This window comes from Hevea brasiliensis, chromosome 2 (genome assembly GCF_030052815.1).
Source record: "Hevea brasiliensis isolate MT/VB/25A 57/8 chromosome 2, ASM3005281v1, whole genome shotgun sequence".
Taxonomy (NCBI): Eukaryota; Viridiplantae; Streptophyta; class Magnoliopsida; order Malpighiales; family Euphorbiaceae; genus Hevea; species Hevea brasiliensis.
The window spans coordinates 106,344,631-106,371,844 of NC_079494.1; the positions used below are offsets into that span (position 1 = coordinate 106,344,631).

The following is a 27,214-nucleotide window of genomic DNA, read 5'->3' on the forward strand; positions in this document are numbered from 1 at the left end:
AATCTAAGGCAAAGATAGAAGTGCCAAAGCAATCTCATTAGCTATATATGGAGTTTAAGCGCCAAGGTGCTAGGGAGAGGAGAGATGGTTGGTCCAAGAGTACCCGGCGTTACTTAATCATATTATTTAGCCGTTTAAAAGTTTTAAAAATTACATATGTCAATTTTAATACCAAACACATGCATAATTTCTTCAATAACTACTTTAAATTTGTCCTTACATCATTTGCGTAAAAAATTCGCTTAATTTTATTAAATTTTTTTTATTTAAACTTGATTTATCATAATTTTAAAAGATAAAATATATGATAAAATTCATTTATTCACTTTCTATTATGCTAAATAGCATTATTCATTACGTTATTTATTACATCATGCTATTTGACACGATGGGAATACGTGAAATTTTTACACGTAATATGCATGCAAAGACAAATTTAAAGTAGTTATAGTAGAAATCATGCATGTGGTAGGTCTTAAAATTGACAATTCTAATTTTTGAAACTTTTAAACAGCTAAATAATATTTTGGAACAGTTTTAGTAACATTTAAAAGGCAAAATTAAATTATGCTTTAAAAAAATTAAATAGGGTATTTATTCTAACAACCAACATGAAGTAAAATATTGCACAAAATCATTGTTGATAATGTTAGTTCAATTGTTCAGAAGTTCTCATAATTAAAATGCATTAAATTTAATTTAAAATTAATTTTATAGTCTTTAATTAATACAGAACAAGAGTAAAATTGATAAAGCTTTAGCAATAGTTTTGAGCTCAACTTCATTATAATCGACTGAACCAATGGGACAAGAGAAAATACAAACAAAGCTTCCAAGATGGTTGCACAATAGACTCCTCGCTCCAATGGCACTACAACCAGGCTTATACAAATACGAGCCATTTACGTTCGGCTTCAAGAAAATTAGGGACAGGGGTTGCCAAGAAGATGAAGGATGATGTGGGACAGCATTAATCCATAACTTAATATGAAGAGATAAATAAATCATAACCAGTGTAAAGAATAGGTTCGCCATCGAAAATAGCCAACAATTGTTACACAACCTCGGATGACAAGCCATCCAGGCCAACAAGGAACCATAGGAGGGATAATTCCTAGCCATGTAACACTTTGTTTGGAAGAGAGTGTTTGAAGATGAGGTATAAGTTTTGAACGTAATGAATACATGGGCCGTTGTTAGGAGCATTTTTTTTTATATAAAAAAGATATATTTTTAAAGATTTTTAAAAGTTTAAATTAAAACCCTTACCTTTTCAACACTCTAAATTACAATATATATTCTTGGGAGGTAATTTTTTTGAAGATAATGTATAGGTTTTTAAAGTATTAGGTTTGTTTTGGAGAGATTTTTTTTTATAAGAAAATGATTTTGTTAGAAGAAAGAAAAGAAGAGTTTAGCATAAATCATTGAACTAAACCCGATCAACAGGCTTTCCTAAAGAATTCTGTTGGAAGGAATTCTTTTCTGAAGGTAAGAAAACCTTAAAAAAAACCCTACTTTTTTAACCCATTAAATTGGTGGTCGAAAAGTTTTTGATATCGAGATATCAGGCCTATTTAAACGGTTTTATTTTTTTAATTTTCTAAGAAAGTTATAGTTTTCATTTCTTTTATGAAAAATGAAAAAAAAAAAAACATAGAAAATGTATTCACCTGCAAATAATAGAAAATGATTTTTTAATTTAAAAAATTAAAAAATTATTCATATCTTTTAAAATTAAAAAAATAAATTATTGAGAAAATATATTTTAAAACTTATTTTTTTTTAAAAAAATTTAATATGAATTATTCGTTTATTTTATAATAATATAATTAATATCTTTTATCATTGTAAATAAATATTTTTTAAATAATTATTCAATTTTAAAAATTAAAAAATTTTAATATAATTTAATTATAAAAAAAGAAACAATGTTTTATTTGGAAAACAGAATATTTATTATAAAAGAGAACAGTGAAAAACAACTTACAACTATTTTTTTAAATCTTAGTTAAATTTTAGAAATTAATTTTCTAGTTCTTCATTTGAAAAATTGGGCATATGTAAACATAAAACTTTATTTTCTAATTTTCTTAAAAAAATTTTTTCTAAAAAAACTACTCTAATTTTTCACAAATCAACAAGCCCTTAACTTTCATTACCCTATTTTACTTTACTTTAAAAACCTTCATAAATTTCTATTCAAATATGCAAGGACTACAGAAAGAGAAGTAGGAGGAGGACAATTGTATAGAGAACTTACATATAACACACCATTTATTACAGGTTTCTAGATGAAATTTATCATTTTTAAAAGAGCAGAGTGTCACTTAATTCATCAGTGGAGGATTAGTTGAGCAAACAAGACAAGTTCCCATTAAATATAAAAACTTAACTCATGATACAAATTTTGTTTAAAAATTAAAAATCTTAATTATTTTCCAAAAAACCATATAAATATTAAAATTAACAATAAATATATAATATATAATCATAATTTTTTATTAAATTAATCTCATAAATCGTAAATAAATTTAAAAAATTATGTAAATAATATTGCTTAAGTAAATAAACTAATAAGAAATTTAGTAATAATATAAATAACAAACATAATTTAATAACATTCATTCATACATATCATATAAATTATTTTTTCTATAGTGTCTTAAGACAACTATATAAATATATGAATTAACTAATATCGGTTCGTTCAAATAATTATTAAGTTAAAAAATTGAAAAATTAAACCAAACTAAAAACTGTTAAAAAAATCAATTCATTTAACCGTTTTGGTTTGATTCATTGATTTTGATTTTATTTTTCGACCCCTAGCCAGTCATGACTCATGAGTCAGCTACGTCATGCCATTTGCACGTGCTTCCGGACACAGTGCAGCGGGATTAATCTGGTTTTGTATGATGGGTTCATATGAAGCCTCTCTTTCTCTCTCACAATCCAGAGTGCTCAGATTATTTTCAGTTTGTCTTTCCTCTGACCCAAAACAGGTGATTGAATTCTACTAATTTCCCAACATTGCTTCTGCTTAAATTTTTATCTTCGTATCATTTTAATTAAGTGATATAGCACCTGAGTTTAGGGTTAGTTTTAGATGAATTAAGGTGTATTGAAGTTTCGTCATTGGTTCATAGGAACTTCTAGTTTTCATTCAATTTAATTACTGGTAACGTATGTAGAAATTAGAATTGTTAAATGTTTTTATATTTGGGTCTGTGGTAGTACTATGATTTATTGGAAATTGAAGTGTTGTAGTTCTATTCTAGCTTTATTAGCTAAGTAAAAGGAAAGGGAATCTAAGCTTGTGATGTAGGCATCGGTATCAATATTCAATAATACATTCAGTGACTTCTTCTTGGTTCTCTCTCAAATGAGCTCTTCTTTCTCTCTCTGCCTTCTAACCCCCTTTGTCTGTTGTTTTCCTGATAAAGGAACAGCAATTCTAATCCATCTCTACACTCTCTGTAGCATCTAAAAATTTTCCCCTAATTTTTTTTTTTCCAAACCCTCAAATTCAAGATCCTATTTTCATAAGTTCTTCATAATCCATTTTAAATTCACATCTTCAATCCCATAAATTCTTTGAAGAATTTCCTCAAGCATTATAGGTGCATATGAGATTACAAGCTGCCAAGACTTGAAAATTTCCATTCTTGATGCTTGAATTCTTCCTTTTTTACCCAATTCTCAATTTTCTTGATCTCATCCTTTGATTAGCTGATATTCCCTCCACAACCATGGATTATATTCCTCTCAGTCTCAAAACCTTATCAGAATTTAATGATAGGAGAGCAAGGTCTGTGTTTATGGTTTAAAGAGGCCTATTTATTGAGCTACAAATGTGACAATGCACCATTATTTGTGACCATCATTAATAACGAAGAGGATAAACGGAACATTGAGTGGCTATAGATTCAAGATACAAATGAAGAGGTGGTTGATGTTGAAGAAAAGCATTTGTTCTATGATGAGAAGCTAGAAACTCAAGGGTGCCTTGATGATTTGGAAGAATGCCATCCTTCAAATCTTGGTAAGGATCCTGCAACCTATCTGATTTTAACCAAACTTTCAAGAGTAGGAGATGTAGAACAAGAAGTCAAAAGAACAAAGCGGATGAGAAATAAATTCTCAAGGGTTTAGTAACAAATTCTCAATTGAAAGAAAAACACATTCTCAATTTATTAGCCCAAAGTAACTTTAATCATAATAAAATCTACTAAAATGCGTAGAGAACCTATACCTATATATAGAGTATTTATAATCCTACTAACATTAGGAATAGGAGTTCTCAATCCTATATTAATTGGGAATACTGAACAAACCCAAAGTATAAAATAATAAACTTAATATTCTTAAATAATAATAATAATAATAATAATAATAATAATAATAATAATAATAATAATAATAGGAACCCTACACAATAGAACTCTAAACTTCATGATTTTATAATGAATATAATTCCTAAGTTGTATGAGAATCTTCATCTTCATATATTGCATAATTATCCGTTGATCAGAAAAAACTTTATCTTGAGTCTTCTAGTGCTCTTTTTCCCCTTTTAGAATAAACCAGAAAAGTATTTGGGCAGGTGGGCTTAGCTCATCATTCGTATCAGATGATTATGGTTGTGCCTTAAGCTTTAGATTTTATGATTGTAGTTATAGTGACCTCATAGTAGAATTAAGGGAACTGAAGCAAATTGCCCTAAATGAATGCAATGCTGCTGAGGATAAATTGAGTTCTGAGATGGAAGAAAAGATCCTTCCATGTGAATGTGTATTGTAACTTCTCTTCTTGATTCTCTCTCAAATTATCTCCTTTCTCTCTCTGCCATGGTGTTAAACCGTTATTTAAAAGTTTTTTTTGGCTTACCGTTATCGTTACTACTGTTATTTAACGGATTTTTAAATTTGTAACTGTAAAGGCCGTTATGGCCGTTATTTAAAGGTAATGGCTGTTACTAACCGTTCTGGAACGGTCGTAATGGCTGTTACCTTTCCAACTAAGAATTCTTCAATATTTTTGGCCTCTTTCACGTGAAATGCTAAAAAACTATTTCTTAACTTTTTTTGACCTCTTTCATGTGAAATGCTAAAAAACTATTTTGACTATTTTATTTTAGTACCTTTTCATTCTCTCTAGGGAACTAAGCCATTTTCTCTCAACTTTCTCTCAATTTTCCCCACAGCCAACTCAAGTGAAATCATTCATTTCTCTATAAATTTTTTAGCTCAAGAGTATGGATCATCAAATAGACAAGGTAGTTTTGAAGTAAAGGAGATTGAAGGGTGTGTTAATTTATTTTAATTTTTTTTAATTTTTAGCATTTTTGAGTATTTTTAGGTAAATACATAAATAATATCAAAGAAAGTTTTGAGTTTTAATAGTATTTGCTAAGTATAAATTTAGACTTTGACTAGATAAAATATAAGAAAAATAAATAATCATGAAATTAACTCTTGAAATTGATTTTTTAAATTAAATAGTAAGTTTACAACATAATTACATAGTAAGTTAAATAACCTAATTCCTAATTACAAAGTAGGTTTACAACCTAAGCTAATAATCGAAGCTCCCAGTCCCAGTTCTATCATCAAAGTCAAGATAATCAAGAATCTCCTAAACACTCATTTTGGTGGTAATAATGTTAGTTATTTACTATCTTCTTAGTTATTTTAGCTTTAAATTGATTTATACTAATGATATATAAGAATGGTGGATGATGGATCTAATGTCTTTGTTTGATATATTTGTGTTTATTATTTAGTTGTATATCTTAGTTTTTATTATATTTTTGAATATTTTATTTATTTCATGATTTTTTCAAATTTTTCAAAAAGATTTGTGTAGTGACAGATAGTAACCGTAACAACCATTTTAGGCTCATTTGCATTACTTGCAACCGTGATCGCGAACGTGGCCGCAACCGTGATTTAAAACCATGCTCTCCGCTTTATACCTTGTTCTCTGTTCTTTTCATGTTAAATAAACAGATATATGAACTTCTCATATGATTGTTCTTATTGTGAGCTTGAAATTAATTGTACAGATAAAGAGGATTGGTGTTGTAATCCCTGAAACTATAGTTGAGGTTGTGAATTCTAGTTTTAATTTCTTCAGGTTTTAGGATCATAAATGAAGGTGGGTATATGTAGATAGTTACTAAGAAGGTGGGTATACTGTAAAAGTTACAGGCCTCTCTCTCAAAGTTACTGAGAAGGATCTCTACAATTCTTTTTCTCCTTCTCAGGTACAATTGAACATGTTGAGATTGTCAAGTATGTCATTTTTTTTTAATCAATCAATTAGTAGCTTGCATTTGCCGATATAGGAAAATTCGGCTGTGTAGATGAAACAAATCCAGTGAATTTACCTGTCATGTTACGTGACATTCTAATATGACTATGGTTAAGAGACTGTTGTCTTAGTGTGAGTATTGGCTCAATAATCATTGCTGGTTACCAAATTTTTTTTAAATGATATAAACAGTTTTAGCATTATTGTTCTCCAATTTGTCAGAATTTAGTGCTATCTGTTAATTTTATGCAACTTAACTAATAAAATGGAGTTGCTGTTTCATGTATGGATCTTTTGATCTGGCACTTTCTCTCTTGTCAACATCGTAATAGGTCATTTTGTTAAAGCATCAGAGTTTCTTGGTTTTTTCCTTTAGTATTTGTTGTCATCTAATATGGATTTACTATCATAGAGGATTCTCTAGATTAGTTTTTTCATCAAAATGTGGAGGTCCAATTCTAGTTTGATTTTCATTTGTCCCGTTTATCCTTGTGATGACTGCATTAGATAACCAAGTGGTCTTTAATTTTATTTTGCCCCTTTGCTGATAGTTGTGACTAACTAATGATTTGTTTGCCTGTGTACTCTTCCTATTCTTATTATATCTTAGGGTGCTACAATCATGGATCAACACGAATGCATAACCCACTGGGAGCACTATGTAGATGAATTTAATTTTTGAAAAGGGCCTTCATCAAGGGTAGAAAATGGAACTGAATCAACTGTATGCCTGCTATGTCTATGTTGTTGTTATAATATGATCCACATGAACAAGTAGATTTATTTGTTCTATATTATTCTTAAGTTGATTAATCTTTCATTCTGAAGCAGCCCTCACAAAGAAGGTATGTTCCTAGTGCTGGAGGAGCAGTAACTGATCAAAGCTATGCTGGCCACGGGATATGTGTCGGGAAAAGAAGCAGTAAGCAAGGCAAAAGTGCATGGTGAATCTCATCAAGTTACTGCAACTGAGCAGCTAAGGTTGCTGAGCTGACTGATAGAGTTGGCCTTGCTGATAAAATTTTCGCGGGCATGGGAGCTGTCAAAGCTTTGGGTCAGAAGTACCATGCCTCTGGTCTGACCAAATCAGCTGCATCAGCAACAGGAAGAACAGCTGCAGCAGCAGCAGCAGCAGCAGCAGCAAACACTGTGGTAAACAGTAGCTACTTCTCCAACTTAGATACAGCGTTTGATACTGTATATCATATGTAGTGTGTAACTAGTTGATAGTTTTTCTACTTTTGTATAGCACTTGCTGGTTTATTCAAGGAGGGAAATAGAAAATAGTGCACACCATAATTCTGTATTCTTTGATAGCCCTTTGTGGTATAATGTGGTTTCTTCCTTTGCCAGTATAGCATTACTGTTCTGGGTTGTGTTTTGAGCTCAATGTCACCTCTAAAGATGTTTTTAGGCTATGAATTTAAATATCAGGCCGGGCCTTGCAATTGAAGATCATGCATTTATTTCATTCTTTACTGTTAAAGGTGGACCATTCCGCCGGATAAGTCCAAGCTTCCTGGCGGCCAAATGGTGACGTTGAGTAGCGGTGCAAAGACGGATAAATTTTAATAGTTATTTTTAAATTTATATAGTTATAATATTATAATTTTTTAATTTAAAAATATAATATAAAATTTTTTTAATTTTTAAATTTTATATATTAAAATTTTTTTAATTTTTAATAATTAATTTTTTAATTAGCCATTGATCTAGATAATTTTAATATAATGTTTAATTATCATTTTTCTTTTATTTTTGAAGTATGAAAAAATTAAATTTTTCTATTTTTTGTAAAAAAAATAATTTTTTAAATGTAAAAAGAAATAATTTTATATTATACATAAAAAAAATTAATTAAATGCTGTATTTGATCTATTCATATTAGTATTTAGTTAAATAATTAGTAATTAATAATTAAAAAACTTTTATTATGTAAAATTTAAGTATTTAAAGAATTTTATATTATAATTTAAAATTAAAAAATTATAATATTATATTTACATGAACAATTGTTAAAATTTATATGTGCAGATGAACGTAGCGAAGCAGTTTCCTAGTCTATTTATATGATTTCAGTTTGACAAGTGTCCTAAGATCACTTGTTAGTTCAGTTTAGTAAGTGCATATGTAATTATAAAAGTATAGCCCAGTGTTTGACCTCCCAATTCCGTGTCACCATCCCTTTGTGGAAAATTAACGAATATGGACTTTTTGCATCTGCACGATTTGAAAGATCCCGGATCCATTTATCATAAACGGTCCTGATTACCCAATTCGCAAGAAACCTTTTAAGTTGAATTAAAAAAAAAGGAAAATAAATCACCCAAATAGGTCCCAGATCCTATAAAAATACGTAACAGAACAAATGATACAGCTGCAGTGCACCGGATAATCCTATGCTACGTCGGAGTCTTAATCTTAGACTCACATCTCAGACCGCCGGTACGCGCCCAAGTCCGACGAGGTTTCTTTTTCCCTGAAAAAATATCTCTTACCTCTCCATATCTGTCTCTCCACTTGGAAAATTGACATCTTCTCCATTTCTAAATAAAAAAGGCAGTTGTTGAGATCGTTGATTGAGCGAGTTGAGAGGCATTTGCTTGGCGGATGGACTCGTTGTCGATTCGGGTTCCGTACAGGAACTTGAAGAAGGAGGTGGAGGTTGAAATGGTGGGTGTGGAAGAGCAGAATCACCATTCGATCCAATTGGATAATTCATCTCCTTCTTCTGCTTCTTCACCGAATTCTGCTTCGCAGATCCCCAATGGTGACTCCGGTTTCTCGGTCAGATCTAAAACCGCCAAACATTATAGCTTGATCACTCTCATTCTCAGTTGTACGGTCGCCGCCGGCGTTCAATTCGGTTGGGCCTTGCAGCTCTCTCTTCTTACTCCTTACATACAGGCAAGTAAAATTGGTTCCAATCCGTGTTTGGCAGGTCTTTTAGTGTATAAACAATTAGTCGTTTGATTATGTTACATATTGAAGTGATGAACATGCGTGCATAATAATTCATGCTAGTTGAAATAGGGTTCCCGATGGATTTTGTGAATTGATTTCTTAAAAAGATGAATCATAGGTGCGCCAGAACTGTTTGATTTTACAATTGTTTGGTATACATTTCAGGAATTGTACTTCGGGGATTGTGTAGTAGTTTTCTTTCTAGTGGCCGTAAATTAATTGTTGGTGATCCTAGCATCATCAGTGATAGAAGAAGAAACGTTATAGCCTTCTTAAGTGGATGATATGCATGATATGCTTGATGCAGTCTTTAAGAGCTTGTTTGGTTCAATTTTGTGAGATTCATTTCATGTTTTGTTTATTTGGTTTAAAAAAAAAAAAATCTAGGAATTCAATTCTGAGTGTTGATTATAACTAAAATCAATTCCTATTAAATTTGATAGTAATTGATTTGAATTCCACAAAAATTATATAAGAACATTTTTTGGACTAAAAGCCCCTTATATCTAAAATTTTCCTCTCAATTATTCATCTTTTTATATTATCACATGCTGAAATTATTCACTTTGAAACTTTGATCATCAATTTACTACACCCAATAATTAATTAATTAAAAAAATTTAAAAGTGGTTTGAATCTTCAAGGAAAAATAACCAAGTAACATTAATATCATTCTTAAATTTTTATGAGACATGTAAATTTATTTTGTGAATTCAAGTGATATAAACATTGGGATGTCCTCTACTTACGACGCTTTACATTAGAGCCCAGGTGTAGTGAGAAATATGTAAGGGTGTAGAGCGTTCACCGAAAGTGACGATCCATGCCGGCACCCGGGTGTGTTATTAAATGAGTAAGTGTTCCCACATTATGGACGGGTGTGGGTAAAGAAGTTAGTCCATAGGACAGATAGTAGAACAAATAGTAAAACAAAATACAAGATAGGCATAGAGAATAATAGAAATATCATAGAAGTAGATCAATTAGGAAGGAACAGGATAGGAGAAGAATCAGAGTTGGTACTTGAAATTTTGGATCACTTATAGGAAAATTAATGGAGTTTGTAGATACCTTGGAAAGAAGAAGGATGAATATTGCTTGCATTTAGGAGACTAAGGGCCTGTTTGGTTTAACTGTTGAATACAACTGATAGCTGTTAGCAGTTACTGTTAGCTGATAACTGATAACTGATGATAGCTGTTTTATGTTAAGTGTTTGGTAAAATTATATTTAGCTGTTGCTGTTGATATGTGAAATGAATAATAAGGATATATATCATATAATTTATTTTATTATTTAAATAAATATAAAATTATAAATTTATTACATTATATTATTTATTTTATTATTAAATTAAATATATAATTATTAAATTAATATATTATATTATTTAAATAAATATGTAATTATTAATCTTTTATATTATATCATTTATTTTATTATTGAAATAAGAAAATAATTATTTTTTAAGATAATTAAATAATTTTAAAAATATAAATAAAATAATAAAATAGTTATTATTGTTAATAGAAAAATTTATAATTAATTTTAAGTTTTTAGATATAAATAAATATTTTATATTTTATGTTATTAACAAAAAAAAATTTTTAACAAAGTTGAAATACGTTTATTAATATGTTAAAATTACAAATAAAGAAATAAAAATATTAATAATATTAATTTTCAAGTTAAATAAAAAAGGATAATATGGTCAAAATAAAAAATAAAATCAAATCAGCTATCAGCTGATGAGAAACAGCTCTAAAAATAGAGCTGATACAAACTGCAGCTGTTGGGTATTACATCAGTTGCCCATCAGCTATCAGCTCTATTTTTTTAAGATTGCCAAACACTATAATTTACCTGTTTGGGTGTCTATCAGCTATCAGCTGCGCCCAACAGGTAAACCAAACACCCCCTAAATGGGTAGGAGAGAAAAGTAAGGAAGTGGGTAATTCAGGGTGCAAACTGTGGTTTACCGGAAATGAGAGGAACAAGAACGGAGTGGGCATAATCATAGACAAGACATTGAAAGATGCTGTAATAGCTGTGAAAAAAGTAGGAGATAGAATTATTCTATTAAAGCTAGTACTAGAAGGAGAAACAATAAATGTAGTTAGAGCTTATGCCCCACAAATAGGACTAGATAGTGAGTGTAAATAAAAGTTTTGGGAAGATATGGATGATCTAATGCAAAGCATACCGAATAAAGAGAATGTTTTCATCGGTGGATATTTGAATGGACATATAGGAAGTGATAGGTAAGGTTATGAGAATATTCATAGAGGTTTTGATTTTGGTAGCCGAAATGAGGAGGAAAAAAACATCCTGGATTTTGCTATAGCATACGATCTAATACTAGCAAATACCTACTTTATAAAAAGAGAGTCACATTTAGTGACTTTAAAAAATGGGCAACATAGAAGTCAAATTGACTTCCTCTTAACCTGGAAGACAAATAGAGCTCTATGCAAGGATTGCAAGGTCATTTCGGGAGAGGTTTTAATAAGTCAACATCGGTTAGTGGTCTTGGATGTCAAGTTTAGGAACAATTCAAGTAAGGTTAGAAGAAATAGTATAGCTCGAACAAAGTGGTGGGAGTTCAAAGGAGTAAAGCAAATGAAGTTCAAAAATGAACTTCTCTGGTCATGGAAGCTAGATTTGGAGGCCAATGGAATGTGTATACAGATGGCATCAAAGATTATAGAAGTAGCTAGAAAAATACTTGGAGAGTCTAGAGGACATGGACCACCCTCAAAAGAGAGATGGCGGTGACATGAGGAAGTACAAAAGGCAGTGAAGAGAAAGAGGGAATGGTATAAGAAATTACCTAAGTGTGATAATAATGAGGCACATAAACAGTACAAGATAGCAAAGAAAGAGGTAAAAAAGGCAGTTAGTCAAGCAAGAGTGCATGCCTTTGAAAAGTTATATGAGAAACTTGAAACTAAAGAAGGAGAGAACGATATTTATATATTAGCAAGGAGGAGAGAAAAAAAATGTTTAGATCTCAATCAAGTTAGGTGCATTAAGGATAAAGAAGGAAAAGTGTTGGTGAAAGATGAGGACATTAAAGAAAGATGGAGAAATTATTTTGATGATCTTTTTAATAATGGTCAAAGTGGTAATAGCGTGAATATAGACTACAGAGCAATAGAAAAGAATGTGAATTATACCAGAAGGATTAGATTTTTAAAAGTAAAGGAAGCACTTAAGAGAATGAAAGTGGGTAAAGTTTGTGGACCCGATGGAATACTAATTGAAGTGTGAAAGTATTTGGGAGATATGAGAGTGACATGGTTAACTAAATTGTTTAATAAGATTCTAAATTCAAAGAAAATGCCTGATGAATGGAGAAGGAGTGTTTTACTACCTATTTTTAAAAATAAGGGAGATATACAGAGTTGCTCAAACTATAGGGGAATTAAACTCATAAGCCATACTATGAAATTGTGGGAGAGAGTTGTGGAATATCGACTCTGTCATGAAACTTCTATCTCTCCCAATCAATTTGGCTTTCATGCTCGGTCATTCAACTATGGAAGCGATCTTTCTCATTAGAAGCTTAATGGAGAAATGTAGAGATGTGAAGAAAGATCTACACATGATTTTTATTGATTTAGAGAAAGCTTATGATAGTGTTCCAATATATGTCTTATGGAAAGTGTTAGAACAAAAGAGTGTATTTATTAGGTATATACAAGTGTTGAAAGATACGTATGAAGGATCAACTACTATTGTGCGCACAGTTAGAGGGGACACAAGAGATTTTCCTATCTCAATTGGATTACGCCAAGGTTCAGCTGTAAGCCCTTACCTTTTTATATTAGTTTTAGATGAATTGACAAAACATATACGAAATAATATCCCTTGATGCATGATATTTGCGGATGATATAGTTTTGATAGATGAGACGCGAGAAGGAGTCAATAAAAAGCTAGAGTTTTGGAGAAGTACTCTAGAGTCAAAGGGTTTTAAGTTAAGTAGAACGAAGACAGAATACATGCACTGTAAGTTTTGTGAAGGCAGAACTGGTGAGAAGGAGTTAGTTTGGATGGAGCGGTACTACCCCAAAGTAATTACTTTAAATATCTCGGCTCAATCCTTCAAGTAGATGGGAGATGTGAGGAGGATGTTAGTCATAGGATTAAAGCCGGATGGTTGAAGTGGAGACGTACTACGGGAGTTTTATGTGATCGCAAGATTCCCAATAAGTTAAAAGGAAAAATTTATCGTACAATCATACCACCGGCCATGTTATATGGTAGTGAGTGTTGGGCACTGAAGGAATCATATGTGTCTAAGATAAGAGTTGCGAAAATGAGAATGTTAAGGTGGATGAGTGGATATACTAGATTAGATAAAGTCCATAATGAGAGTATTAGAGAAAATATAAGAGTGGTGCCAATTGAGGATAAGTTGAGAGAAAGGAGATTGAGGTGGTTTGGTCATGTGAAGCGTAGACATACGGAGGCTCCAGTTAGACAAGTAGAGAACATTAGGTTAGAGAATAGAAAGAAAAGAAGGGGTAGATCTAAACTGACTTGGAGGAAAGTAGTACAATATGTCCTGGAAGCATTATACACTTCCGAGGAGGATTTAACCCAAAATCGTTTACAGTGGAGAAAGATAATCCGTATAGCCGACCCCAAATTTTTGGGATAAAGGTTTAATTGAGTTGAGTTATAAATTTATTTTGTATTTATTACTATTTTGTTAGTTGATTTATATTTTTGTTAATTGTTATAAATTTATTAGGTATAAGATTTTTTTTGAATTATGTAGAAAATTATAATTTTTTAATTTTACTCTTGATGGTAGTTTTGGAAATGAGGTTAAATGAATTTCAATTCTGAAATTGTACTGAATATGAATTATATGGAATTAACTAAATTTTGCATTTTAAATTGTGTCATACTAAATAATGAAATTCATTTCAAATGAATTCCAAAATTTATGGTAGAATTTAACCAAACACTATGTAAGTCCAGCTAATAGTTTCTGCTGGTTAAGCAGCCTCAATTAAACGATGTGTTGTCTTTTTTCTGAGGTAGCAATGAACTGCAACTCTCAGAAGAAAAAAAGGGGAAAAAGTAATTAATAATGAACTGCTGATTGTAAATAGACATATTTTGAAGGAATGTTTTATGGATTTTCTTTTTCAATTGAAGAAAATTTATTGAAGTTTCTTTAATTTTGGTCTGTTTATGTAGTTGCAATCAACTTTCATCATTGTTTATTTTACTTAGCGTTATCTATTTATGTGATCTGTTCAATATTAATTTTTCATGTGTTTATACATCTTTTCATTTGGTTAACTCTTCTTCACTTTAACTGATTTTTACAGACACTTGGCATTGAACATGCCTTTTCCTCATTTATTTGGCTTTGTGGCCCTATAACAGGTCTTGTGGTAGGTTATGGCAATTAATCTTTTATTTCTCTACTTTTTTCTAATTTTGCTGAATTTTAATGCTTTAAGTTTCCTAATGAAATTGAGATCTATAATGATGTATTGAGTGCCTATCTTACACTGTACTAACTTACATCTTCTTGGAATTTATAACTATATGGCATGTAAAGATGATATGATTTATTGTTGCTTTAATTGGTTGAACTTTATTGCTGGGCTACTGGATATACCTTTACAGAATTAAGTTAATAAATTGGGTCAGAAGCAGATACACATCTACATTCATTTTCATTTTTTTTTTTCTTATTATCATCATCGTAAAACAAAGAAGCTATTACCCAGTTATGGTAGAAGCGAGTCCTTGGGGAGGAACACTGCAGACATCTCCAGCTCCTATCCGTTTATATCTTTGCTTGAAGTGATCACTTTCAGCTTGAACCTGCATCCTATTGTTTGCAAGTCCTGGACATTTATTGATGTATTGTACTAGATAATGGTCTTTCTCGATTATCATAAAACAAAGACAATTTGATTAGTTGCTTGTTCCTTCATTTTCAGAATTACACTATATTACTTGTGCTTTCCTTTGCATTTTGCAATGAGAAATCAAATGGTAACCATAATGATTTTGCAACTTTGCTGCATATGCACTTTTGGCCTCTAGCTCCGGTAAGCAGGCAGTTTGGCAACGCTTGGAATTTTAAGAGAATTAAGTTAATGGTACTTTTTGTGCTGTAACCTCATTTAAGTTTTCTTGCATTTCACATCTTGACCTAACTTAAATGATATTAATTATACCCTACTCATGACACAACGTGTTTTTCTTCTTGATGAATTTTTGGCTGGTGATTGATGTGATTATGGAATATAGTTTAAATAACTTTACCACTAGTTGATTGAATTAGTTTCTTCTTCCTCCTTTACTATATCTTGATTTAAAGTTGGAGGTGCATTGATTATTAGTTAAAATTAACTTTTAGGTTCAACCTTGTGTTGGTATTTGGAGTGATAAGAGCACTTCAAAATTTGGAAGAAGACGGCCATTTATTCTTGCTGGGTCTGTAATGATTTCTGTTGCTGTAAGTATTGATGAACCTCAAGTTTGATTTTAACATCTATCTTTACATACTTTGCTTTATATCATGCTTTATATCAGCTAAACTAAGTGTTGTAATTTAGGTGATAATAATCGGATTTTCTGCAGACATTGGATATATATTAGGGGATACAAAGGAGCATTGCAGGTTCATGTTCCCTTTCTGAATTCATTGTTTTTCATTCCAAAAACATGGGTTTACTTACTATCTTGTGTATGGACATGCAGTACATTCAAAGGCACTCGAACAAGGGCAGCATTTGTTTTTGTTATTGGGTTCTGGTTGCTAGATCTTGCCAACAATACAGTGCAGGTAAGTATGTTGTAGTATCTAGTTTTTTTGTTTTTTGTTTGTTTTTGTAAAGGTTGTATGGAAAGCAGCGATAGTAATTGCAATGGCATTACCCGTATATTTAAGCAAATGATGAGGCTTTTAATATTTGTAGGGACCAGCACGTGCCCTTCTTGCTGATTTATCAGGTGCCTTTTTTTCCAGCTAATAATAGAATTGACATCATTATGATACCTGGAATTCTGGATGTTATCTCTTAATTATGGGTTTTTAGTACTCCATAATTATGTGTGTTATTACTGTATTGTAGGTCCTGATCAACGCAATTCTGCAAATGCTGTGTTTTGCTCATGGATGGCTGTTGGAAATATTTTAGGATTTTCTGCTGGTGCTAGTGGGAGTTGGAACAGGTGAAACTTTTGTAACAGTTTTGTGGTAGCGAATGTGTTTGTACTTAACTTTTTATGTTCTTTACTTCATCTGAACTGTTTCTCATCATTATCTATCTAAACCTGAAGAAACATTGTATCTTGCAGGACCTGAGCACTACTTTTTTCAAACACATGCTGTCATTCTAATGTTGTCATTATTTAATTTCTATACAAAGATATTTGTTTGATTGGTTCAGCTGATGTTACTATTTCTAAGCAGGTGGTTTCCTTTCTTGATGAGTAGAGCCTGTTGTGAAGCTTGTGGAAATCTGAAAGCGGCGTTTCTTGTTGCAGTGGTGAGTTCCATCACACTTGGGTTTGGCTAAATGCTCCCATAGGCCGTTATTTTCTTATTTGAATTTGCAATAAGGTGGCTTAAGTGATGGCTTCCTTGGTTTAGATATTCTACCAAGGGTTTTGGGAACATTTAAATTGGTTGAGTTTTGTTTTGAAGAAATGTGTATGTGATTTCAGTGAGTTGGATGTGGAGAGCACTTGTGGGACTGCACTCTCCAACATCTTTTAGAGCAAAAGAAAGCACAAATTCAAAAACCAGTTCTGGTGGGGATTTTACTCCTCATTGTTGGATGCATGATATTAAAGTTCAGTACTAGCTCTTGTTGAAGAAAAGGAATATGAAGCTTTGTAATTCAAATGCAACTTCCTTATGTAGTTGCCTAGGTCTTGGGTTTTCTGAAGACCTCCTTAGAATCATCTAATATATTAATATATCATCTAATGTATGATTTGATGTTTTGAGTTCGTCTAATTGAAGTTGGGCCCTTTTCATCTTGGTTGCAAAATGACGTACACAACCTAGTGAAAGGATATAAGTTTATAAAATAAATGTAGATGAGGATGAGAATGTCAGATGAAAATATTGCTTAAAACTGGATATATAACAAATTTTGGCAGAAAAGGAAAATAATGAAGTTGGAGACACTTGCTGTTGGAAGTGGGAAATAAAAAACAAAACTGATTGAATTAAAGAACTACACAAAAAATAATGGAGATAAGCCAGCTTAAATGCAAGGAGCATGTGCTGGAGGATTCATTTTTGTTAATGAGAAACATGATTAGAATTATAATTTTCCAAGGTATGGTTCATTTTAAATTACTATTTGCCTTCCAATGACAAGTGACCATTAGTTTGTTTTATGCTCATTTATTTCTTGTGGTTGTGAAGTGAAGATGGATCCAGAAGGTTTCTTTTATTCTTTTTGAATCAAATTTCATTTTGTTTCATGCTCATTTGGATATCAAGTGAGACTGTATCTTTAATAGTTTGGGACTGATATCAAGTGAGACTGTATCTTTAATAGTTTGGGAGTGTTCTATTGCATGCTGGCACCAATATTTCTATTATTTTACACGTGTCCAACAATTTGTTTGGCATATGTGCAGGTATTTCTCACTCTTTGCACTCTTGTGACTCTATATTTTGCAAAGGAGGTTCCACTTATTACAAATCAGTCCCACCGTTTATCAGATTCAGCTCCATTGTTGGACGATCCTCAACAAAATGGCCTTGAACTTTCAAAATCGAAGTCTGAAGTGTCAATTCTTAGTAATTCTAATGGGAACATCAACAAAGGCATTGAACAGAATGTGAATCCAAAGCCTGGCATTGCTAACTCCATAGAGGATCAAAATGAAAGTTTAGGTGATGGACCTGGAGCAGTATTGGTTAATTTGTTGACAAGTTTAAGGCATTTACCCCCTGGAATGCATTCTGTGCTTGTTGTTATGGCTCTTACTTGGGTAAGCATTTCACTTAACTACTATTATTTCAAGAATCTTGCGGTCCCTGATTAGTCTTAGAGTGATCAACTTTTTAGTAAGGCATTAACTTTCTTTGGGAAGAAAGTTGAGGGAGGAAAGAAAATAGAAAGAAAAATGTAGAGGATGAGAAAAATAAGAAAATAACTTCTCCGCGTCTTGTTTGAATAAAAGGAGAAAAGGGAAGAAATGAAATTGTTTTATGGAAGATAAAATTATATGTTTATCCATCCACTTTTTTAAATAAATTTATTATAGGGGTATATTAGTAAGTTTCAGCATTTCCTCTCAGTTTCTCTCTATAGTTTGGAGAGAGAACTTTTTGTAGGTCCCACATATTTTTCTACTCATAGTTTCCCTCCCCCCAATTTCTTTCATCTTCCAAACAAGGAATATTATGAAATATTCCCTATTTTCTTTCCTTCCATTTTGTACCCTCTCCAATAAAGGTTAATGCTGTGAACTTTTTTTTACTTTGAATTTGTTTATCTGTTTCTTAATTTTCCTTGCAATTCTGATGTGTCATGCAGTTGTCTTGGTTCCCTTTCTTTCTGTTTGATACTGATTGGATGGGAAGAGAAGTTTATCATGGAGATCCAAAAGGAAATTCTGATGAAGTGAAGTTGTATGATCAAGGCGTCAGAGAAGGTGCATTTGGTTTGCTATTGAATTCAGTAAGAACTCAAAATTGAGCATCAATTGTTTGATTTTTCTTAGATACTGTCATACTTAGCTATTCTATTCTATGAGCCATTCCTTGAGTTACCCTCCACTGGAGATACTGACTCAGTTGCAAATTCCAATATGGAATTGATGCGAAAATATGAAAGGGTTTGAAATAGGGATGAGAGAGATAGAGAAGTCTGTCTAAAAAAAAAAAAAAAATAAAACTTGAAGAGAAAAATGAGTAATTGAGATGCGAGTCCCTTTTAGAGAAAGAGAATGGGGGGAGCCTAGTCAGATACCAGAGGAAATATGAAGTTAAAACAATATTGGAAGATTGAATTTTAAAGGGAAAAAAAATAGGGGAAGAAAAAGAAAATGTAACTAAACAATGGAGAAGTTGAGAAAGGTAAAAGAAAAGGGATAAGAAAAAATGGGGGAATTAAAAAATAAAGCATATTAAAATGTGTTGCAACTTTTTATGGTGCTTGTTCAAATTAAATTGAGGATATTATCTCACTAGTTACATTTTCTTTTCTATTGTTATTTATATCTGCTTCACTTTGCTGTAGGTTGTTCTTGGCATTAGTTCCTTCTTAATTGAACCAATGTGTCAGAGGATGGGGCCAAGACTTGTATGGGCAATGAGCAATTTTATTGTATTTGCTTCCATGGCAGTCACTGCTATTATTAGTTTGATATCTATTGGTGAATATTCTGGAGGAATCGAACATGTAATTGGAGCCAGTCTGTCGATCAGGATAGCTGCCTTGATTGTGTTTGCTTTTCTTGGCTTTCCTCTTGCTGTACGTATATGTTTTATCAGAATAACAGCAATGTTCTACAATTTCTTCCTTTGAAAGCATGCGCTAATTGTTATGTGTTACAGATTACCTATAGTGTTCCATTTTCCGTCACAGCAGAGTTGACTGCTGATTCAGGAGGTGGCCAAGGTTTGTATGGCAGTAAATTTATTTAGGATCCCTTTCCATTCATATGGTTATTGAGTTAAGCAAATCAATCCAGATTTTTGTTTTACTGCTCTACAGGATTGGCGATAGGAGTTCTAAATCTTGCAATAGTTATTCCACAGGTAGACGATTACTTTGTGATCCTTATGTGTGTTTTTTTAGCCTTTTATTCATATTTGGAATGAAGGCATTCCTTATATGAATATTTTTTTTATCCAATGATCATTTTGTTTTGAAATAGCCTTTTCTGGATCAGTTTTGTTGGAAATTTTCATGTCTTTTACAGTTTAGGGTTCCTGTACATCTTTAGTTGTTGGTGATAGTCAGTTCAACTCATTTGCTTCGTGTCATTTATTTTTTTTCCCTTTGTTCTATATAATTCAATGAAAGTTGATTTCACTTGTATTCTTGGTATGTTCAGATGGTTATATCCCTTGGTGCGGGTCCATGGGATGCTTTGTTTGGTGGTGGCAATATACCTGCCTTTGCCTTGGCTTCTGTATGTGCTCTTGCAGCTGGTGTCATTGCAACTCTTAAGCTGCCGAATCTTTCAAGCAGTTCTTTCAAGTCGTCTGGTTTTCATTTTGGCTAACACCGAAAACACACTAACTGAGTTGAGATTGAATCTGCATTTGACCCTCAAGCACAAGATATGCTCATTCATCTACTTTCAGAGAGATGGTTCTTCCATCATGTGTACGTATAATCTCCTTATTAAAAGGACTATGAAATACAAATTCCAATTCATTCATTTTTTCCCCACATTGTGGGTCTGTATTTTATGTGGCGTAAATTGCCATTTTGAGTTGAAAAGCCTATACATGCACATGAAGATAAGTGCTTTATCATGCATTGTAGTTTAGAAGTCTAATCACCATATATTGTGTTCTGCCTCTTTTTGTTTCCAAATTCAGTGCTAGGGAGGTAATGGTATAATATTCATGTAGTTATTAGAAAAGTAGCATGGAGTTGTTAAATTAAGATTTGTATCTTATTATTTTGTTGCTATTTTCTGATCTCTTAATTGCTTGATTACAACTTTCCAGTTTCCATGTTTGTCCAGTGCCTGTAAAACACACATCCCTGTATCAATAATAATGTTAATAATATTGTTTTGTTACCTCATCTTGTAAGCTATTTATTTGTAGCTTAGATGTAGGTTATCACTTGAGGTGTGGTGCACTGTGCACAGCTTTTTTTGGGGCCCGGCTGAATGGAATGCATGAGTGAAATAGTGGATAGGTTCCAACTGATTCTGTATGCCATGGCGATGCTGTCTCCCATGAATGCAAATACGGTGAGCTAGATCCCTCCTTTGACAGTTGCCCATGTTATTATCTGGTTTTGTCCAGAATTTGACAATTTTGATAACCTCGCCTAAATGATTTAGGTCTTATAGACTTCTAAATACTCCTCTTCATCAAATTATGCTTCATGTTGTATACAAGTCATGCGTTTCTTTTTACTTTTATGAAAAGTGATATTTCAATAGTTGAGCTTCATTTTGATATTCGACAATTGGAACGTGATATTATAGAACTTTCAATCAATTCTTCATGTAGTTCAGACTACTGTTGCACAATTTCCTTCGAAGCGTGGTACTGGGTGTGATTTGGAATTCTAAGTAACTTGTAATTTCGAGCTGAGCCAATTTACTTCCTTGTGGTTAATTTATTTTCTGGAGTGTTTCTAATGATTACTTGTTTTACAATAACAAGAGGGAGAAAAAAGTAAGTTGAGCAAACAGATTCTTAATGATTATGCAGTTGTTGAATTTAAGTTAAGTTGATTGCTTGCTTGTTGAGTTCCAAGTGAACGCTTGTGAAATTGGGTAGTTGGGCCATTTTATTCATGTCGGTCCTGTTGTGCTAATTGGGGCACCATAGCCAGCTATGATTTATGACTCTCTAGTATGGATTGAGGAACACAAGCTTGATACCTCATCGACTCTGGACAAAGACATGAAAAAGACATGGGAATGGTATAACTTAACACCACCCAATTTTTGATAGGTAACTATGATTTGAATTGAGTACTTTCGCATCACCTGAATCATAAACTTTTATTTAAATTATATTGATTTAATTATGTGTGTGAGAATTGGGATCATCCTCCTCCACTCCTTGGTTTCTTTTAGCAGATTTTTCTCACTTAGTTCTTGATGGTTCGTTTTCCTCACTCTTAATTATTCTTTCTAAATCGTTTAATAAAAGAAAAAGCTAATTAGAAGACAAATTATATCCTAAATTATCATATAAAAATGAAGACAATAAAATAGATTGTTAAAAGCCATGCACAAAATTGGTCAAATTTTATGTTAAGGTGGTGTTAATGGAATAGATACAAGTAGGGTTGAGCATTCAGTTCAAACCGAATTGAATTAAATTAAACTATTAAAATTGAATTAATTGAATTATTATATTTTAAAAACCAAAATGAATTGAACCACTTTATTTGGGTTCGGTTTGAATCGATCGGTTTTTGAATTTTGATGGGTTTTTTAATTTAGACTTGATTTTCAAGTTATTTAATATAATTTTGTCCTTGATTTAAACTTAATAATCATTAATCAATGGAATTTAACAATTTATATATATATAATTACATATAATTCATAAATTCTTTACAAAAATAAATCAATTTAAAAATCAATAAGCAATTTAGTTTGGTTCGATTTGGTTTATTGATTTTTTTCTTTAGAATCAAATCAAATCAAAATAATCAAAATTCTTAAAATGTAAAATCGAATCAAATTGAATTATGTTGAAAATTGAATTGAATTATTAAATTAAGATGGTTCAATTCAGTTTATTCGATTCAAATTGAATAGTGCTCACTCCTAGATGCAAGTTCATAATTATATTCGAATTATCGGTCTAAAGAAATAACTAGTAATTAAACGAACTTGGCCTAAATATTATACAACTCAACTCAATTCAACTAAGCCTTTATCTCAAAAATTTGGGATTAGCTATATGGATTCGCTTTCTCCACTCTAAACGATTTTGGGTTAAATCCTCAGAAATGTGTAATGCTTCTAGGTCATATTGTACTACTCTCCTCCAAGTATATTTAGGTTTACCCATTTTTTTCTTTCTATCCTCTAACCTAATGTGCTCTACTTGTCTAACTGAAGTGTCACGACCCAACCTATGGGCCGGACCGACACTAGGACCTGGGCTAGCCTAAAGCCCCCGAGGCCCGTAGTAAGCCTAACTATTCATTAACCCAACTCTAAGGCCCATTTAGGCCCAATTTTAAGAAATCAACCGGACAGAGTCCGGCCATAAAATGGACCTTTCAACGAGGAGTTTCTGACTCACCCGACCTATAAACACAATAAATAATCAATTGGGGAGCTTAGCTCACCCTCTACATACTCATACAACATAAAATAAATGGGAGCTCAGCTCCCTCATCCAGTCCATCAACATACATAAAATAATAAGTTTACAGGTCCAAAATAACAATATATATTATAGACCCAATTTAAATAAATGATTCTAACACATGCGGAAATTCTAAGAGTTAACAGGTTTATACAAATATTAATAAACAACCTGCGAGGGAGAAAAGCAGGTTAACCTCAAAAATATCCTCCTGTGGCTTGGAAAAATATTGAACAGGAGTGAGCGTTCGACTCAGAGAGTAAAATATCAATTTTAACCATAATCTCTATTACTATCTAAAACTAATGCACCCTGTAGAGTGAAATGCAACATCAGCAATAAATTCACATCATAACAGCAAAAAGATAATTTGGAGCACTCACACACCCAGTAATATCAATCATAATATATGAGAGCTGATCCCCTATACAGCTCTCTTAAATCCAACCTGTGCCAGCGAAGAACTCAAGCTAGACTTTCGCTTAATAAACCAAATCGGGGTCCTAGCGAAGAACTCAAGCCGTGTCTACCCCGAAGGACGGGGTCCCCGCGAAGATCTCAAGCCGTGTCTACCTGTCCTATCCATAGTCAACACCACATCACATGTACGCCAACGCACACACACTGCTCCAAATTACCACAACAACATCCATGGCACTTTAACAGTTATGAATGCAACATAAAACGTGCCTAGAGTTTAACTACATAAATACATACATATAAGTGATGCATTGGCATGCTTGAATATATAATAATAGTGAAATTACAATTAAAATTAATATTTTACTCACAAACTTGCGGAGGAAGAAGGCTCACGACAATTACATTACAATTATTTAATACAATTGATGAATACAAATCAAGAAAAGACCAAATACGTCTTAAGTCGTAAAATCGTGAGTCTTCCCTATACCTAGGACCTACCCAACCTGCAAAAGGGCTCAAAACGCACTTCTATATTCACAATCCATGTATCCACAACTCAATCACATCACACAGCCCCTCCTGGGCCCATCCAAACAGTCATCAATTACAATATGTAAATTTACAGTTTAGTCCTTATATTTGATTATTTTGCAAAAAATGCCCAAATAAGCTCTAAAAATTCTAAAACTTTGCCCCGCGGTCCTTAACAATATTACTAGGCTATTGCAAAAAGAATCATAATTTTCTGAGCTACCACGAATATTTTACGGATTTTTAATCTCATTTAAGCATTAGAAAATTGTGAAAAAGTAAGGTTCGGGTTTACCTATGCCGATTCCGACTTCGGGGACACGCTCGGGATGTCTGACAATGGTGGGGTAGCCAAAATCTCGATTCAATCCGGAGACTTTTTCGGTAACCGGTCTGTCTGGCCGGAAATTCATAGATCTGAACAACTGTCGAATTTCCGCGAATTGAAGATACCTACACGAAGCCCACAACATGGAGGTTAGTACATAAATTTTTTGAAATTTTCTAAGCTCATTTAATGCTCGGAAAAATACTGCGAAGTTCCGTGGGACCCACCGAAAAATGGTGTCAGAAAATTTTGAAATTTATATTGCCGCGAAGGTCTCGACAAGTGGAGCACTCTGGTACTCTCGATTTTCTCGTGGGGTTCACAGTTTGCGAGAAATCTAGCCCAAAAGTCAAAATGGGCTAAAATTTCCCGGACAAAAATTGGACAAATTGCTTGATGGATTTCGGTGTTCTTGGTGTCTATAGAAAGCTCTCGACGAGTAGATGGATTTAGACACAAGACCCGGTCCGATTGGTGGCCGGATAGGCCGGATTTCAGCCGGGAAGACGAAGCGGCGCGCTTGCACGTCGCATCTCTTCGGGGGCCTTTTTCTAGCGTTCGAGGAGGGAGGAGAGAGAAAACGAGAGGAAGGTCGGGACGCGCGGAAGAAAAAAGAGAAGAAGAAGAAGGGGCCGGTCCGATTCCGTTCCGGTTCGATTCGACTGGTTCGATTCGAAATATAAAATTTTAAATTTTTACTCTGCCTTGGGACAGAAAACGAGGTCCAAAAATTTCGAAAAAATTTCAGAAAACTCAGAAAAATTCGTAGACTCCAAATATATTTTTAGTTTTGCCACGTGGTCTTTAAATTAATTTTTAAAAATCACCAAAGTTTATATTTTCAGGAAATCAAACCTGATTTCGAAAATCTGAAAAATTTTAAATAATTTCCTAAAATTTAAATAAAATTAAAACATCAATATTTGCCCAAAAATAATATATTTAAAAATTAGGGGTGTTACATAAAGTCTCCGTATGTTTACGCTTCACATGACCAAACCACCTCAATCTCTCTTCTCTCAACTTATACTCAATTGTCACCACTCCTACCTTTTCTCTAATACTCTCATTACAGACTTTATCTAGTCTAGTATGGCTACTCATCCACCTTAATATTCTCATCTCTGCAACTCTTATCTTAGACGCATACGACTCCTTCAGTGCCCAACACTCACTACCATATCACATAGCCGGTCGTATGACTATACGGTAAAATTTTCCTTTCAAGATTATTGGGAATCTTGTGATCACATAAAACTCCAGTGGCACGTCTCCACTTAAACCATCCGGCTTTAATCCTATGACTAACATTCTCCTCACATCCCCTATCTACTTGAAGGACTGAGCCGAAATACTTAAAGTGATTACTTTGGGACAATACCACTCTATCCAAACTAATTCCTTCCCTATCACCAGTTTGACCTTCACTGAACTTGCAATGCATATATTCTGTTTTCGCTCTGCTTAACTTAAAATCCTTTGACTCTAGATTACTTCTCCAAAACTTTAGTTTTTTATTGACTCCTTCTCGCGTCTCATCTATCAGAACAATATCATCCACAAACATCATGCACCAAGAAATACTCTATTGTATATGTTTCGTCAATTCATCTAAAACTAATGTAAAAAGGTAAGGGCTTATAGCTGATCCTTGGTGTAATCCAATTGAGATCGGAAAATCTCTTGTGTCCCCTCCCACTGTGTGCACAATAGTAGTTGCTCTTTCATACATATCTTTCAACACTTGTATGTACCTAATAAATGCCCTCTTATGTTCTAACACACTCCATAAGACATCTCTTAGAACACTATCATAAGCCTTCTCCAAATCAATAAAAACCATGTGTAGATCTTTCTTCACATCTCTATATTTCTCCATCAAACTTCTAATGAGAAAGATCACTTCCATAGTTGAACGACCGAGTATGAAGCCAAATTGATTGAGAGAGATAGAAGTATCATGATATAGTCGATGCTCCACAACTCTCTCTCCCACAACTTCATAGTATGGCTCATGAGTTTAATTCCTCTATAGTTTGAACAACTCTGTATGTCTCACTTATTTTTAAAAATAGGTACTAAAATACTCCTCTTCCATTCATCAAACATTTTATTTGAGTTTAGAATCTTATTAAATAATTTAGTTAACCATGCCACTCTCATATCTCCCAAACACTTCCACACTTCAATTGGTATTCCATCGGGTTCATAGGCTTTACCCACTTTCATTCTCTTAAGTGCTTCCTTTACTTCTAAAGATCTAATCCTTCTAGTATAATTCATATTCTTTTCTATTGTTCTATAGTCTATATTCACGCTATTACTATTTTGACTATTATTAAAGAGATCATTAAAATAATTTCTTCATCTTTCTTTAATGTCATCATCTTTCACCAACATTTTTTCTTCTTTATTCTTAATGCACCTAACTTGATTGAGATCTTGATATTTCCTTTCTCTCTTCCTTACTAATTTATAAATATCTTTCTCCCCTTCTTTAGAGGAGAACATTATAAAAATGGTTAAAACTTTATCCAAGTGGGACTGTCCAACAATGTGAAAGTGTCCGGTGCATGCCTGATCTTAATAATAATAATAATAATAATAATAATAAAA

At 32.6% G+C, this 27,214-nt stretch overlaps 1 protein-coding gene and 1 pseudogene across 2 annotated transcripts; both read left to right on the top strand.

Moving 5' to 3' along the window:
- The first annotated feature begins 6,925 nt into the window (after positions 1-6,925).
- On the top strand, positions 6,926-7,795 carry LOC110643706 (uncharacterized; annotated as a pseudogene).
- Positions 7,796-8,555: 760 nt separating this feature from the next.
- LOC110643709 (sucrose transport protein SUC3) lies at positions 8,556-21,722 on the top strand. Of its 2 annotated transcripts, XR_009144732.1 has the most exons (16): positions 8,556-9,222; positions 14,627-14,692; positions 15,673-15,771; positions 15,872-15,936; positions 16,017-16,101; positions 16,235-16,268; positions 16,391-16,490; positions 16,732-16,807; positions 17,916-18,272; positions 18,821-18,964; positions 19,526-19,759; positions 19,843-19,906; positions 20,003-20,046; positions 20,346-20,620; positions 21,084-21,221; positions 21,487-21,722. XR_009144732.1 is itself a non-coding variant. In XM_021796170.2 (14 exons), exons 1-14 carry the CDS (start codon positions 8,926-8,928, stop codon positions 20,514-20,516), a joined length of 1,836 nt encoding a protein of 611 aa, XP_021651862.1. In that variant the 5' UTR covers positions 8,557-8,925; the 3' UTR covers positions 20,517-21,722. The 2 variants fall into 2 exon arrangements, 1 of the variants encoding a protein (XP_021651862.1); XM_021796170.2 differs by having other exon boundaries at positions 8,557-9,222; positions 20,346-21,722.
- The last annotated feature ends 5,492 nt before the right edge of the window (positions 21,723-27,214 follow it).